The sequence below is a fragment of the Mesoplodon densirostris genome, chromosome 2, assembly GCF_025265405.1.
Source record: "Mesoplodon densirostris isolate mMesDen1 chromosome 2, mMesDen1 primary haplotype, whole genome shotgun sequence".
Classification (NCBI taxonomy): domain Eukaryota; kingdom Metazoa; phylum Chordata; class Mammalia; order Artiodactyla; family Ziphiidae; genus Mesoplodon; species Mesoplodon densirostris.
In genome coordinates this window covers 93,207,786-93,223,250 of record NC_082662.1, presented here as the reverse complement: position 1 = coordinate 93,223,250, position 15,465 = coordinate 93,207,786, and the positions used below count along the sequence as shown (strand labels likewise).

Sequence of the window (15,465 nt, the reverse complement as noted above, 5' to 3'; positions counted from 1 at the left end):
TTCCGAAATGGTAGTACCAATAGGTTTGTAGGTATTTGGATTGGTAAAATTAACTGTAAAATTCCTAAAACTCTAGGCTCCTGTTTTTTTGTTTTTGTTTTTGTTTTTGTTTTTTTTTGGTCTTTTTGCGGTACGCGGGCCTCTCACTGTTGCAGCTTCTCCAGTTGCGGAGCACAGGTTCCGGACACGCAGGCTCAGCGGTCATGGCTCACAGGCCTAGACACTCTGCGGCATGTGGGATCTTCCTGGACCGGGGCACGAACCCGTGTCCCCTGCATCGGCAGGCAGACTCTCAACCACTGCGCCACCAGGGAAGCCCCTAGCCTCCTATTTTATATTGTCTTTGTCCATGTCTTTCTCAATTTGATGTTTTTCTTTGTTTGAATATTAAATAGTGATTTTTTCCAAGAAGCATAAGAGACTGCTTCTCAAAAACTTGAGCCTTGAGATGCTTATATTTATTTCATTTTTTTTTCTGTAGGGAAATATATGCTCTAAACATAGGCTTAAAATGGCAAAACATTTAAGTTTATTATAGATCCCGTTGGGGGAAAATGTAGTCTAAAACCTTCCCATACCCAGGAATATTTAATGTAAACTATACATCTATAATCTTATATACTTACAATTTACTGATGTAGTCAAGCAGTTCATTTCTCCCATTTTGCAATTGTTTTGACTACAATGGTTAGATCGCAAAATACAGACAAAAAGTCTGGTAATTTAATCCAAAAATAGTTGTGTAGAGACTTAGAACACTTATGTGATTTATATCGACATTATTTGTGCCATATAGGCATTTAAAGATGAGCTTTCACACCTTTTTAAATATGGGAGAATTTAGGTCGATATGTTTTATTTTCTAATACTTCATGTTAGTTTATAATACAAGATGTGCATGTGGCATATGTGGGTTCGAAATAAATGAAGGAATAGTATCAGAGGAAAGACAATAAAATAGTTTTTAAAAAACCTTTAATAAATAACATGTCAGGGTTAATCTATAGTTATATCAATGTCTATGAGATGCAAAGAAAAAATTATTGAAAAGGAAAAAATTTCAATGATATCAGTGTATTAATGTCAAGTTGTGCTACAGGATGGTAATGGAACAGTGAACATGGCAGGTTAAGCTGTCAAAGTTCCAGGAAGCCTCCTGGGGTTCATAAAATAGAATAACATAAAATCATGCTGGAGAGATTGCTAAGCATTGCATAATCTTCATGGATGATAGCTAATGGATCTTTAGAGATAGAAAACTCTTTAGTCTTCTACTTGACTATAAAGAGATTTCCCAAGGTAGTCAGAGGAAATGGATAACAGGAATCTAGTGAATTATAGCTCTGGGAAAACACTGGTGGCACTGAGACTGTTAGAGATGTTCAGAAAGGTTAAAATTTTGACGAAATAGTGCTTTCAGGTATTATTTTTATTGAGTGTTTAGACAATATCCTCAGAGATTAAAATGCCTTATCTCATTTAATTCTCAAAATTTGGTTAAGTTGAAGAAACTAACTCTTAGAGGAATAAGTAGCTTACCCAAAGTTATACAAATAATAAATACCAAATTTGAGTTAGAAGTTGGGCTGTTCCAACTGCAGAAACTGAGTTGTTAATTGTTGTTTATACACTTGTCATATCCTACATTTTAGATTCTTTATTAAGGGCTCTTATGATTTTGAAATATAGCAGGGTGTTGGTAGTAGTTAAATTATAACAGTCACTTCTCTCTCAGTTTTTCTTTTGCCAGACCTGCATTCCATTACTACATAAACACAGTAGCACTCCTGGTTATTTTATACTTATCTAGAGCAGCAAAGCATTTCATAACTGGGTGGGAGATGATTTATAACTCTATGCTTTATTTTGTTTTTATTTCTGTCTATAATGATATGTTTCATGTATGACCTGTAATGTGAGGTACAAGGTGAGGATAAGTGACTCCCTAATAGGGGGGAAAGCATCTAGCACACTTTAGGAAGGTCACTTCAGACCTGTGTTCTTGCTATACCTGAATCAAATGGAAACAACCAGACTTGTCAAGCTCTTCAGGGTACTGTTTGTAAAGGCCACTTTCAACCCTTTTTTTCTGAGACTAATAAGAAAGAAGCTTCAACTCTGAGGCAGTATGTGGCTGCCCATTTACTCACTTATTCATTCATTCATTAACCATATTTCTCTTGATTATTTATTGTGTGTCAGCTGCTATGTTATTTATGAATACTGCAGTGAACATCAATAGTGTGGGTTAACAATCTATCAGGGGAGGCAGACATTAACCAATAATTTACAAGCTTAGCAAAAAGAGAGAGAGAGAAATAAATTAATAGCATAAGTATGTAACAGGGAAATCAGAACCATAATTTAGACATACACTGTGGCTGAGAGCACACAGCCTAGAGTGAAAATGAGATAATTAAGCAAACAAACAAAATAGAGCATGGTGTTAACCAAGGGGCACTTGGTTATGGGGCACTTGGGATCATATGAAAGGGTCACATAACCCAGCCTGGGAGGGATAAGAAATGATTTCCTGAAGAAAGTCATGGCTAGGTTGATATCAAAAGATTGATTAGGTCTGAGTTCACCAGGTTTCAACCCCAGCTACCCATTAGGCTCATCTGGGAAATGTTTAAAACATGTGAATGCCTGGGCCCCATGCCAACCCAGACATCTATATGTTTTAAAAGCTTGCCAGGAGATTCTACTGACAGTTAGGGTTGAAAAAAAACAGTCACCTATCCTTAGTCAATTGATGAAGGATTGAAAAAAATCTCCAACAAAGGGAATACAGTAAATTTTAGAAACTGAAAGAAGTTTATTTCAGCTGGACCATAAAATTTGGGGTTGAGGGAGCACATAGGAGTTAGTGTAGATGTCTCACTTGGAGTTTGTGGCTGTGAGTGTTCATGGCAGAGATGTGATTTTTCTCAAGAATTCCTCAGCAGCCATGATGCCCCCAGGGAGACTTTGAACATCTAAATTTATTCCGTATTGATGTCTTGTCAGGACATGACTAGTTCCATTTTCTTGAACTCTGTACTGTCTTGTATCTGTGCTGTCATATTTGATATTTCTATCACCTTTCTCTTAATTGATGAATCTATCATTCAAGACTCAGCTTAAAAGAACCACATGGTAGATATTTTAGCCTTTGTGGGCCACACGGTCTCTGTCAGCTACAGAGCTCTGTCCTTGTAGTGCAAAAGCAGCTATGGACAATATATAAATGAATGGCTGTAGATATATTTACAATATAAACCTTATTTGTGGAGACTGAAATTTAAATTTCATGTAATTTTCATGTATCCTAAAATATTATGCTTCTTTTAGTTTTTTTTCAACCGTGCAAAAATATAGAAATATTCTTATTTCATGTACCATACAAAAATAGACAGCAGGAGGTCTTAAACCATAAGCATAGTTTTCCCAGCCACTGTTCTAAGGCATTCTAAGGCATCTACCAACTTAGATCTCACAAAAACTCTAATAGGTAGATATTTTTTTATTATTCTCATTATACAGATGTGGAAACTGAGGCACAAAACAGTAAAGTAGTGTGTCCAAATCACACAGATGCTAAGTGCCAGAGGTGGAATTCAAAACAGCCTGGCTTTCCAACACTGTGCATTGCTGCTTTATCCTACTTACTGGTCATGGGAGTATGTGAAGAAGTTTAAAGGAGGAATTAATTAGAGACTAAACAGTCAAAATATTGTGTGACCTTAGAACAGTAATTTAAGTAGACGCTGGAGGCATGAAGGAGAAAGGGTTAAAGACCTGGAATAGACCAATCAATGAATGAATGGAGGTGTTTAAGAGATCAACAGAACACAATAGGAAAGACATATTAGGCCCTCACAAATTTTCCTTTCAAGACCAGAGAGCCCCATGGACTTCAGAGGAAGTTGCTTATATATATTTCACATGATTGTGTTTCACGTTTAAACGATATTTTATATAGTCCGTGTGTGTGTGTGTGTGTGTGTGTGTGTGTGTGTATACCTGTTCTCTTCTAGTTTTGGAAAAAAGTCAAGTGTAGGCAAATACTTAAAACCAAGTGTGAAAAGCACTATCACAGAGGTGAGTATTTCTAACCCAGCTTTGGGAGATAGGGAATGCTTTCAGGAAGAGATTTCACACTAATTATATCCTACTTATTCCTCAGAACAGGATTTATAAAAGCTCAGAGACAGGAGGAGGAACATGGTGCATAGTCTGTGAAGTCTGAGTCCAGTATGGCTAGAGCACTGAGTGAGGAAGGAATTAAGGGGTAATGAGATACAAGGACGGAGATGCAGTAGCATGGAACTGGAAGAATATGTGGGTGTGTCCAGATCATTAAGATTTTATATGCAAGATATGTGCATACCATCTGGAAGTTAGCTGGGTTCTCGGAAGGAATTTAAGCAAAAGGACTTGAGGTATGGAGTTTTGGAAGCTCATTCAAGCTGGGGTATGCAGATTGATGAGAAAAGGCATTGAAACCAGTTAAATGGCTATTGTAGTAATGCACTGAGTCTGCTATCCTGTTTTCCCATTTAATAAACAAAAAAATATACAATAAAAGGCAGGAAAAATATTATTGAACAAATATTGTGCTGACTGGATACTTCTGAAATGAGAATCATAATCTGCCATAAGGATTAGCAACATAGAAACAATTAAAATATTAGGGACATTTAGGAATTGCTTTGAATATCAAAATTACAGATTTTAGAGTTATCGAGTTAAGCTATAATAAATTACTGCTTTTAATCTTTAAACTGTTGAAGTTCAGTTAATAAAATATGAAGAATAGTTTCCCCCTGTGTGTGTGTATGTGTGTGTGTGTGTGTGCATATAAAACCATCGAACCCATGTTATGAGAATTTGTTAAATGCTATAATTATGATATCAAATAAGAGGCAGATTTCAAAGTGGCTTAATTTATTATTTAGTTTACTTGAAAGGAAAAATCTTTAAGACTTGATTAACTGAGTTTTACATTTTGGTAACTTTAGATGACTTTTTAGAAAAAAAACTATTTGTAATCTTTATTATATATTCCTATTTTTTGATTGTTTTTTGTAGAGTGAAATTTTATTTCATATCATATGTCTGTACATAGAACTTTGTTTAGTCTTTAAAAATAGAGTCCTTATTTTGAATCCTGTAGAGGGAGTGTGTTTTTATCACATTGTTTTCAAAGTAGGAACTAACAAATGTGACAAAACCTGTGCTCTTGGAAAAGGTCATCCTGTTAAAAGAGAGTTTGGAGAGAAGGAAAGTTGTGGTCCATTTTATGTATTATTTACTGATATGCAGTTGGGACTGTGACCATGGGGCTGCAACCTTTTCTTCACAGAAGGATTATAGCCTTCATAGCTGTGTTCATGTCGATCCTGGAGTCTTTACCCTATTCAGATGTACTTTTGCTAATGACTTCGGAGCAAGAAGATAAGATAAAATAAGCAGATAAGATGCTGTGCTTTTAGAAAGTCTCCTTCAGAGTAATTTATACCCTGAAGCGTGAATTGAGTTTAATTTAAATCAAATATAAACATCAGGGATCAATGAGCTGGCTCAAGATTATCTTAATATATTTATGTTTTAAATTACTTTTCACAGTGTTTTTATTTATGGGCTATAGCAATGGAGATGATGAAGTGGAATGAACCTAGATTTGATTTTGCACAGACTTTAGGAGTATCCATAGTTTGTTTTCTGGTTCTCAATTCCTTCATCTGCACAATGGGGATAAAAACACATGGCTTGCAAAGTTTTTTGATGGTTAATGTTAGGAAGAACTTAGCCCAAGGACTGTCACATGTTAGGCTCTCTGGGCCTGGCAGTTAATATAGTTATTATTTTCTTAGCTTTATGATAAGAGAAAAAAAGAATGTAAAAGTAGTCAGGTATACTATTGGCCTAAAAAAATTGGCCATTGAAAGCAGGAGTCCTGCAAAAAATGTTCTTGAAAGTTGTTATTATTCTTTTAAATATTCCAAGGCTGAATTAAAGGGGATCATATTTGATAGGGTTAATGATCCCTTCAGTATGTCTGATTTCCATAAAAGAAGTTTTTTTTTTCTTTTTAATAATTTGGAACGATGTGTAGTCTACTGGAAAATATGTTGATTTTCATTCAGAAGGTTGATGAAATAGGTAGACAATCATTATTAAAGTACATTTGTTATAAGGTAAAAGGCAAATTATATGAAGCTTCATTCACATATGTTTGTACATATAGAAGTTAATATGCCTAAAATTTAATTAACTAAGGAAGTGACCAGATGCACATTTCTCATGTACTCATTTGATCATACATTCATACATTCTATAACTAACTCTAGTTATTATAAAAAAAGTATTAATTGACATTGTAATTTTCAAAGAACACCACTCTATTGCAGGTCACTGCCTATTATGTGGAGTGTGATAAACCGTGCTGATGGTATTTCCTGATTTTACACTCAGTCCCTTTTTCATTCTAAGTCCTCCCAAAAATCGTGTACTTATAAAACCCAACGTATTTTGAAATTTGATGGCAATTCTATTTTTTTTTAACTAAGAACTGAAACTTTTCAAATCAATAATATTGGTCTCACTTTCAGCCAGAAGTGATCTCTTTTCCTTCTAAACAAAAGAGTACTGTGTGCATCTCTATAAAACTATAGATACTGCCTCCTATGTAATTATTGGGCCCTCCTTAATTAGAATCTAAATACTTGCAGTCAGGACTATGTTTCAAACATGCTCAGTGATGCATTAGCTAACACATAACCTTCTCTGAATATGTTTATTTTTGAATAAAATAGAAATTCAATAGAATATAAGTATATTGAGTAATATGGAGTCCTAAGTCTGTTTTTATAACAATACTTACACCACATGATTCATGTTTTGATTTGCTTAGTGAATTAGGCAGATATTTAGTTGTGGACCAGGGAATTCGAGGCTCTAAAAAATCGTTTGTCCTTTTATGTCTGGTTTATTTCATGTAGCATAATGTTTCAAAGGTTCCATGTGGTAGCATGTATCAGAACTTCATTCCTTTTTTGGTTGAATCATGTTCTATTGTATGTATATTATCACATTTTGTTAATCTGTTCACATACTGATAGAAGCTTGGGTTGTTTTCACCTTTTGGCTATTGTGAATAATGTTGCAATGAACATGCGCATACAGGGGCCTGTTTTAAGCCCCGACGTTCCATTTGCTTAAGTATATACCTAGGAGTGGCATTGCTTGGGCATATGGTACTTCTGTGTTTAGCACTTTGACAGATATTATCTGACTCCCCTTATATGAAATTTCTAGAATAGGAAACTTCGTAGAGATGGAGAGTAGATTATCAGTCACCAGAGCCAGGGTAGAGGAGGGGAATAGGGAGTTATCACCTAATGGTTAAACAGTTTCTATTTGGGATAATGAAAAATGTTTTGGAAATAGATTTTGGTAATGGTTACATAGCATTGTAAATGTAATTATGCTACTAAATTGTACACTTTAAAATGGTTAAAATGGCAAAATTTATGTTGTGTATATTTTACCACGATTAGAAAATGAATAGTTTAAGAAGTATAATATACCAGAACTAATAAATTGCACACTTGAAATGGGTGAATTGCATGGTATGTGAATTATATTCCAAAAAAGCTGTTTGAAACATCAAGTTTATCCAAAAGGATTACACTTGCAAAGGGAAAGTTTAAGGTTCCAAACTTATTTTATGTTGACTACTTCATGGTAGCAGGAGGTAGCTGGAATGGATTGGAATGGAAAATTTATGCTTCTGCCAATAAAAGGCCCTGTGTTAGACACCCTAGGGCTACATAAAAGGGGGAAAAATTACTTATCTCCAGGGACTTTCAATCTAAATCATAAGGCATGAAGCAGTGTACATGAGTTACTCTGGCAAATGCAGAGGATTAAAAACAACAAATTATGCATAGACACATACATGCATGCACACTTACAAAGTCACACACAAATACACAGATATATACATATACTTTGTAAATAACTAACATAAGAAAGCACTCAAAAATAGAGCATTATATTTGTTACCTATTCTTTTAAACATATTTTAACTTATCTTTGGGTATACAATATGGCTTAGTAACTGCACATTTTACAATATTTATATATAACATTTATTGTGAATTTGAATCTTCAGAATCACCTTTGTTTAGATTATGAATAGTTGAAGAGTAAATCTATTAGAAATTAATGGAATATATACAGATGCTGGTTTTTTCAACATCTCTTTGCTCCTGTAATTTGATTTCTTTTTTTTTTCTTTTTTTTTTTTTAGATGTTGGGAGTAGGAGTTTATTAATTTATTTATTTACTTTTGCTGTGTTGTGTCTTCGTTTCTGTGCGAGGGCTTTCTCTAGTTGTGGCAAGCGGGGGCCACTCCTCATCGCTGTGCGCGGACCTCTCACTATTGCGGCCTCTCTTTTTGCGGAGCACAGGCTCCAGACGCGCAGGCTCAGTAGTTGTGGCTCACGGGCCTAGTTGCTCCGCGGCATGTGGGATTCTCCCAGACCAGGGCTCGAACCCGTGTCCCCTGCATTAGCAGGCAGATTCTCAACCACTGCGCCACCAGGGAAGCCCCTGTAATTTGATTTCTGATTTGAGATATTTTGACTTTGAGAATGTTACAGTTTATATTTTACTTGCTGCTCCACTCCTTAGCCCCCCACCTAAATGTTAGAGAAACATGGCAAAAAACAAATAGATTTGAGAAGTAGAACTATAAACTATTTCCTCTGTTTAAAAAATACTCATTTTTATATTAGATTATTTGTTCAGTTACGTTTTCCTATTTTTAACTTATTTTTCAGCTGCTCCAGTTGATGTACTAAAAGCTCTAGATTTTCACAGTTCTCCAGAGGGAATATCAAAAACAATGGGCTTTTGCACAAACAGAAAGAATTCAAAAGGTTCAGATACTGCTTACAGAGTTTCAAAGCAAGCACAACTCAGTGCCCCAACAAAACAGTTATTTTCAGGTATGTTCTTTTTATTACTACGACTACTGATGCTTTGCTAATTATTATTTTCCCTTTTTATTATGCTATATAATGCACAATTATGGGTGGATTTTTCATAATAGTTTGAAAAATTCTCAGTGAATATTTTCTTTCTGTCCATGAAAACACTAAATGACCTAATAGTACTAATTATCTAGAAATCATGATAATGTAGGGAAAGGGAGTTGAGCAGTGAAATGACAATTTCTGAGTGTCACATTTTCTAAGCAGGTAATTTGTTATGAGTACTTGCCTGCTATTGGATACATGTTGATTATTTTTTGTTACAACTTCACTAAGTTGAGTGGCCTTGTTCTTATTTAACAGAAGAAATTGAGTTTCACTGAGTCTCTGATTTGTCCAAATTACAGGAGGCCAATATTTAATGCAGAGTTTGTCTGTTGCCAAGGCCAATATTGTCTGTATTATCAAGTATCCCTTTTTGGTGTTTTGGGATCTTTTCAGAAACAATTTATCATTTAAATTCTTCATATTATCCTCTACTGTCTTCACCTGAAGGAATTTGAGTTCCCTATTTTCACATAAAACTTTTCTAGCAACAGAAAATTTATAAATCAAGGTACTAAAAATTAACAAAACAAGAAAGCATATTTTTTGAGAAAGAATATTTTAACGTGGTTTTTTTTTTTTTTTTTTTTTTTTTTTTTTGCGGTACGTGGGCCTCTCACTGTTGTGGCCTCTCCCATTGCGGAGCATAGGCTCCGGACGCGCAGGCTCAGCAGCCATGGCTCACGGGCCCAGCCGCTCCACGGCATGTGGGATCTTCCCAGACAGGGGCACGAACCCATGTCCCCTGCATCGGCAGGCGGACTCTCAACCACTGCGCCACCAGGGAAGCCCTAAAGTATTTTTGAAAATACATTTATTTTGATAAATCATTGATTCCCCCAAAATATTTCCTGTTTTGCAATTATTTGTGGTGTACAAAAGAAACAAACTGAAAATATAAAGACTATTAATGCATAATTTTTCTGACAAACTAAAATTAAAATGGTTATTAAATCTATGAAATATTTTTCAAATCAAATGTGAAAGTTTTAAACAGTAAAAACTAAGCTGCTTTTCTATTTATTTGCACTCTAATGCAGAAATAGGAAAAGGATGGGAATTTTCAAGAGAGAAAAAAATAGATTACTGGAAATGCTGTAGAAATACTGAAGAAGTTAGTTTATATTTTTTATATTTGGCTTATCATCTCAGGGCAGTTTTTCTGCCCTCCAGTGTGGTAGTTATTTAGATTATTTCTGTTGTTTTATCTTGGAAAAAGAATACAACCTATGTCTCTAGGATCTCCTTCCATGTCAGTTAACAGAATATATCAACATTTTTCCCTCTTCTCAAAACATTGTGTCTTAGGTATATGATTCTAATAATGAGTAGTTCAGATAGGAAGAGATATCCATGGTAAAGACTTCATTTTTTCCCCGTGCAAATGATTATAGACTTATCTTCCTAGAGGATAGAGCTTCTTGTCAAATAATAATAAAGGGCATTTAATAAAAATTACCAATGACACATTCACCATTAAAAAAATCTGAACAGTGAAAATGTGAATAGTATTCTCTATAAAAAATAGTAAGAAAGATCTTTGAAAATTTATTTGGAATATATTTTCTTCCATTACAAAAACACAAAATAGCAGCTTCTTTCCAATAAATAAAGTAAGCAGTATTATTGGAAACTTCAATATTGGGATGGGGATAAGAGTTTTCAGATTGTCATAACACTCTGTAGAATTAAGGTATATGTCCTCCAAAGTCCCAATTTGAGACCTTGAATTTAAATATCTGAGAACTCTGTGCCTGTGAACTGAATAGAAGCTGTAATTTGCAAATTCTATCTGGCCTCTTTAGAACACTTGCTGTAGGACAGATGCTATGCAAGAAACTGTGTATATTGATCTTTATGTTCATAACCACCTGGAAAGGGGAATATTTAAACCCAAATTATAGATTAGGAGTTAGAAAAGTGAAATATTTGAATATAATCACAGAACCTGTGGATGAATGAAGCTGAGAGACAGTTTGAGGTTTTTTTAGACTAAAGTGGGCTTTTCCCACTATGCCAAATGACCTTCACTCCCCATTTAAAAAACCCTACCAACCACTAAGCTACATCAGAAAGAGATTTTATTTAAATGGAGACATATCCTGCATGGAAATATATTGAACACAAGTTAAAAATTAAAATCAAATAATAAAGTTATTGTGCTTTTTTCATATCGAATGTATTCATGAATGCAGTATCTGTTGATGTTAAAAGCCTATTTTAAGAATCACTATTGAATCTGATATACTCAGAGTGAATTATGATTATTATCACATGTACAGGATTTATGTATACACACTTATTAAAGGTAGTAATAACATTTTTTTCTTTAACAGCAGTCATTTAACAGAAAGGATGCTTTATTGTTAGTTTGTATTTATAGATTTCAAAACATATTATTTAAGTTGCAAAATTCCACATTTTATCTGTATCATATATACTGATCACTACTATTTTAGATAAAATTTCACATCTTAAGTGGTTGACTTTGTGTTGTTGAACTTATCTCATAGTGAATTCTCTCTGATAAATTTAGTTGGTTATGAACAACTTTGATTAGTATCTAATAGGGAGGAATCTAAGGTAGGTGTCTAGGTTATACTGTGAACATTTTGACATCAAGTCATGATTTTTTAGACAACTAAATTTTCTTTTTTAAAGGTCATAGTGTAAAGATTATAATTAAAACCTTATTGCTTAATTTTAAATTGAGAAATACTTCCATAATTGAAAGATTTTACTCAGTGTAGTTTGAAGTTGACAATTTTCAAAAGTTATGTTATATAAATCAGATGATTAATTAAAATTTGTTGCAACTTATTTAGCCTTATATAAATATACTATTTTCTGAAATTCCTCTTTTTCTAAATGTCTCTATGTAGATCTTATTTCATAATGTTTTTCCAAAAATGAAAAAGATATTGTTTTCTCCACCTCATAGTATTTCAGCATCATTTTCCAATGTATGAGATATTTGAAAATTGAGGTATTTAGGGAAAGAAGTCCTATAATTCTCAACATTTTGAGCTATTCATTTGAAGAAAAAACTTATTTGCTGTGGAGTTTCCTCAATAATAAGCTGAATTACCCAGATTTTTATTTGTAGTATAAGCAGCTAAAAGGTATTTTTGTTAATGTGTTTTATTACCTTTCAATTTTATATACATGATTATTTTTCTCTATTGATTTTCATGAATATAAAACTGGATATATCTGTGACACAAATCTAATCAAACAAAACTTTCTCTCTCTCTCTCTCTCTCTCTCTCTCTCTCTCTCTATATATATATATATATATATATATATATATCTTTTTTTGCCATGAAAGCAAGGCTTTTATGATATATTTATGATATAGTGAAGTTGTATTATTGGTAAGTTATTTTAAAAATTAAAATTGATAATTTTAATTAAGCACTTTTTATTTTGGAGATATCTATCTAGATTCTAGATAGATAGATTAGAACCAAATAATTAACATTAATTGGCTGTTTTCTTTCTGACATATTCTTATTTACTTTCCACAACATTTTAACTAATTTCCATTTCATAAGACATCTTTCCACTACATTAAGTGGCTGCATAGATTTCCACCGTATAAATGTTTTGTATTTTATTTAACCAATCCCAACCATTGCAGGTGATTTTAACATTTTATGATTATAGTGTTCTGATGAATTGACTTAACAAAATATCTTTACATATAAGCATCCTTATCACTTCTGTAAATTCTAAGAAGTAAAATTGCTAGTCTCCTACAGTTTTTTGAATTTGAATCCATGGCAGTCATATTCATTTATTTTTATTATTTTATACTACTATACATAATAGAATATGGAATGAATGGACTGAATATGGAATCTCTTGGTGTTGGCCCAGATATCATTGATTACATATGCACATATACACCAGTTTTGCATATGGAAAACTTTTTAATTTAAATAATCTCATCCTGCTTTACTTTTGTCCCAGGGTAGTAAAAGGATTAAATAAGATATATATGTAAAACTATTTTTGAAAAATAGAACCCACAATTTTATATGCAGTGTTTTTATTAAAAAAACATACAATAGTCATTGCTTAACTACCTGAGATATACTTGTGGTAACCATTTAATTTATATATTTATTTAATAAATGCTTACTAAGAACTTATGTAGATATGGTCCAATGCTGGATATTTGGGATATAATGATGAGAGGGAAAAGAAAAAAAAAAGTCTTCCTTCTTGAATTTAGAATCAAATTAACCAAGTACCTAAAAGTTCTGACTTATAATGACATAAGATTTTTATTAGTGAAACTTCATTGTGTGATAGGAAAAACTGCTCAGAAACTCTTTAGCTTTTGAAGAAATGACTAAAAGTGTACCTTCATATGTTGTGTCCTTATAATACCACTTTAAAGAGAGGATAGATGGCCACAGATTAGATAAGGGCAGAAAATACAAATCTTACACCAGAATTTCTACTTAAGTGTTTTAAAAGTGCTTATTGTGTGTTTGATATTGAACTGGAACCATGATCTTATTTCCTAACCATGAATTCAATTTTACATAATACTTGTGCTTTAAATGAGTGGTGGTAAAGTTTGAATACAGCTTCAACAATTGTTTCAGACAAAGATTAATAAAATCCCTTCTCCATTGGTTTTTAAATCTGTATTGTTATTACTGTTTGAACTTTGGTTACTTGTTAAGGCCACTTAGTAAGCTCAAAAATAATAAGGTGATCAAGGAATAATTTGGAAATTTAGAATTTTTGACTCTTTGGCATTTTCTTCCCAGGAGGAACTTTTCCAGAGGATTTTTCAATATTATTTACAGTAAAACCCAAAAAAGGAATTCAGTCTTTTCTTTTATCTATATATAATGAACATGGTATTCAGCAAATTGGTGTGGAGGTTGGGAGATCACCTGTTTTCCTGTATGAAGACCACACTGGAAAACCTGCCCCAGAAGACTACCCCCTCTTTAGAACTGTTAACATCGCAGATGGAAAGTAAGTAGCACAATAATCCAATGTTTTAGCTGTGTTGAAAACAATTCTTTCATTTGATCATTTAACAAATATTTATAAAGCGTGATGCAGGGTTTCTAGGGAATGGTGATATAGAAATGAACAAAACAATAAAATACCTAATCATACATAGTTTACAGTCTGGGTGGACACATAATGAATGATAAAAAATTACTAATAAATAGTTTATCAGATGGTGATAAGTGAGAGAGAGAAATATAGCAGTGAAGAGAATAGGGGATGATGGTGGGGAGTGCAGTTTTAAGGAGTGAGGTCAGGGATAGTCTCACTAAGAAGGTGACATGTGAAGGAGGTGGGGTGCATGCCATGCTGATAAATAAAAGCATACTATTCCAGATGGAGGAAAAGCAAATACACAACCTCTGATTCTGTGTGTGGCTGATTTGGTCTAAGCAACATCAAGGATGCCAGTGTGGCAGAAACAGTGTGGGATGATGAGGATGGAGAATCAGTGGGAGGCCAAATGGTATAACACATTGTAGGTGGTTGTAAACACTTTGGATTTTATTCTAAGTGAAATAGAAAGTCACTGTAGACTTTTTTTTTTTTTTTTTTTTTTTTTCGGTACGCGGGCCTCTCACTGCTGTGGCCTCTCCCGCTGCGGAGCACAGGCTCCGGATGCGCAGGCCCAGCAGCCATGGCTCATGGGCCCAGCCGCTCCACGGCATGTGGGATCCTCCCAGACCGGGGCATGAACCCGTGTCCCCTGCATCGGCAGGCGGACTCTCAACCACTGCGCCACCAGGGAAGCCCTACTGTAGACTTTTTGAGCAGAAGAATGACCTGATTTGACTTCCTTTACCAATCATGTTACTATTGACAGTCATAGGAAGCTTTATATAGTACTCGATATGTGCTACGTACTGTTCTAAACACTTTATACATAGTCAACTTATTTAATTTTTCACGACTCTTGGAAGAAAATAATATTAATAAACCCATTTTACAGATAAGGGAAGTGAGGCACTGGGAGTTTAAGTAACATATATTTGAAAAGTGGCAGAGATAGGGTTTGAACTCAGGTAGTCGCATTTTCCAGTAACAACCACTCTTCTCAAAATCATGCTGAATTCTGAATTCTGTGTTGTGAATATTGCCTATCACTTAGGGAGCAGCTAAAGACAAATAAATGTTTATTAAATTTACTCGGTATTTTTTTTGCTGAATTCAGGCTACTAAAAAAAGATTTATCAGAAATATGACATTTGGTTGTAGACATAAGAAAGAAATAGCTGTTCAGGTGGAAAAAAAATTCACACTCAGATTATCATTGTCAGGACCATGGAAAAACCTTCATCTCTGTGCAAGGAAAACTGGGCTTTCATGAGTAATTTACATC

General features: G+C 33.9%; 1 protein-coding gene across 1 annotated transcript in view; it reads left to right on the top strand.

Moving 5' to 3' along the window:
* The window catches only part of COL11A1 (collagen type XI alpha 1 chain), a 208,320-nt gene that overhangs the window by 12,859 nt on the left and 179,996 nt on the right, over nt 1-15,465 (top strand). Inside the window, exons 2-3 of the mRNA XM_060090201.1 lie at nt 8,832-8,999; nt 13,874-14,087. Of these exons, the coding sequence (XP_059946184.1) occupies nt 8,832-8,999; nt 13,874-14,087 (382 nt within the window). The remainder of the gene's footprint in view (nt 1-8,831; nt 9,000-13,873; nt 14,088-15,465) is intronic.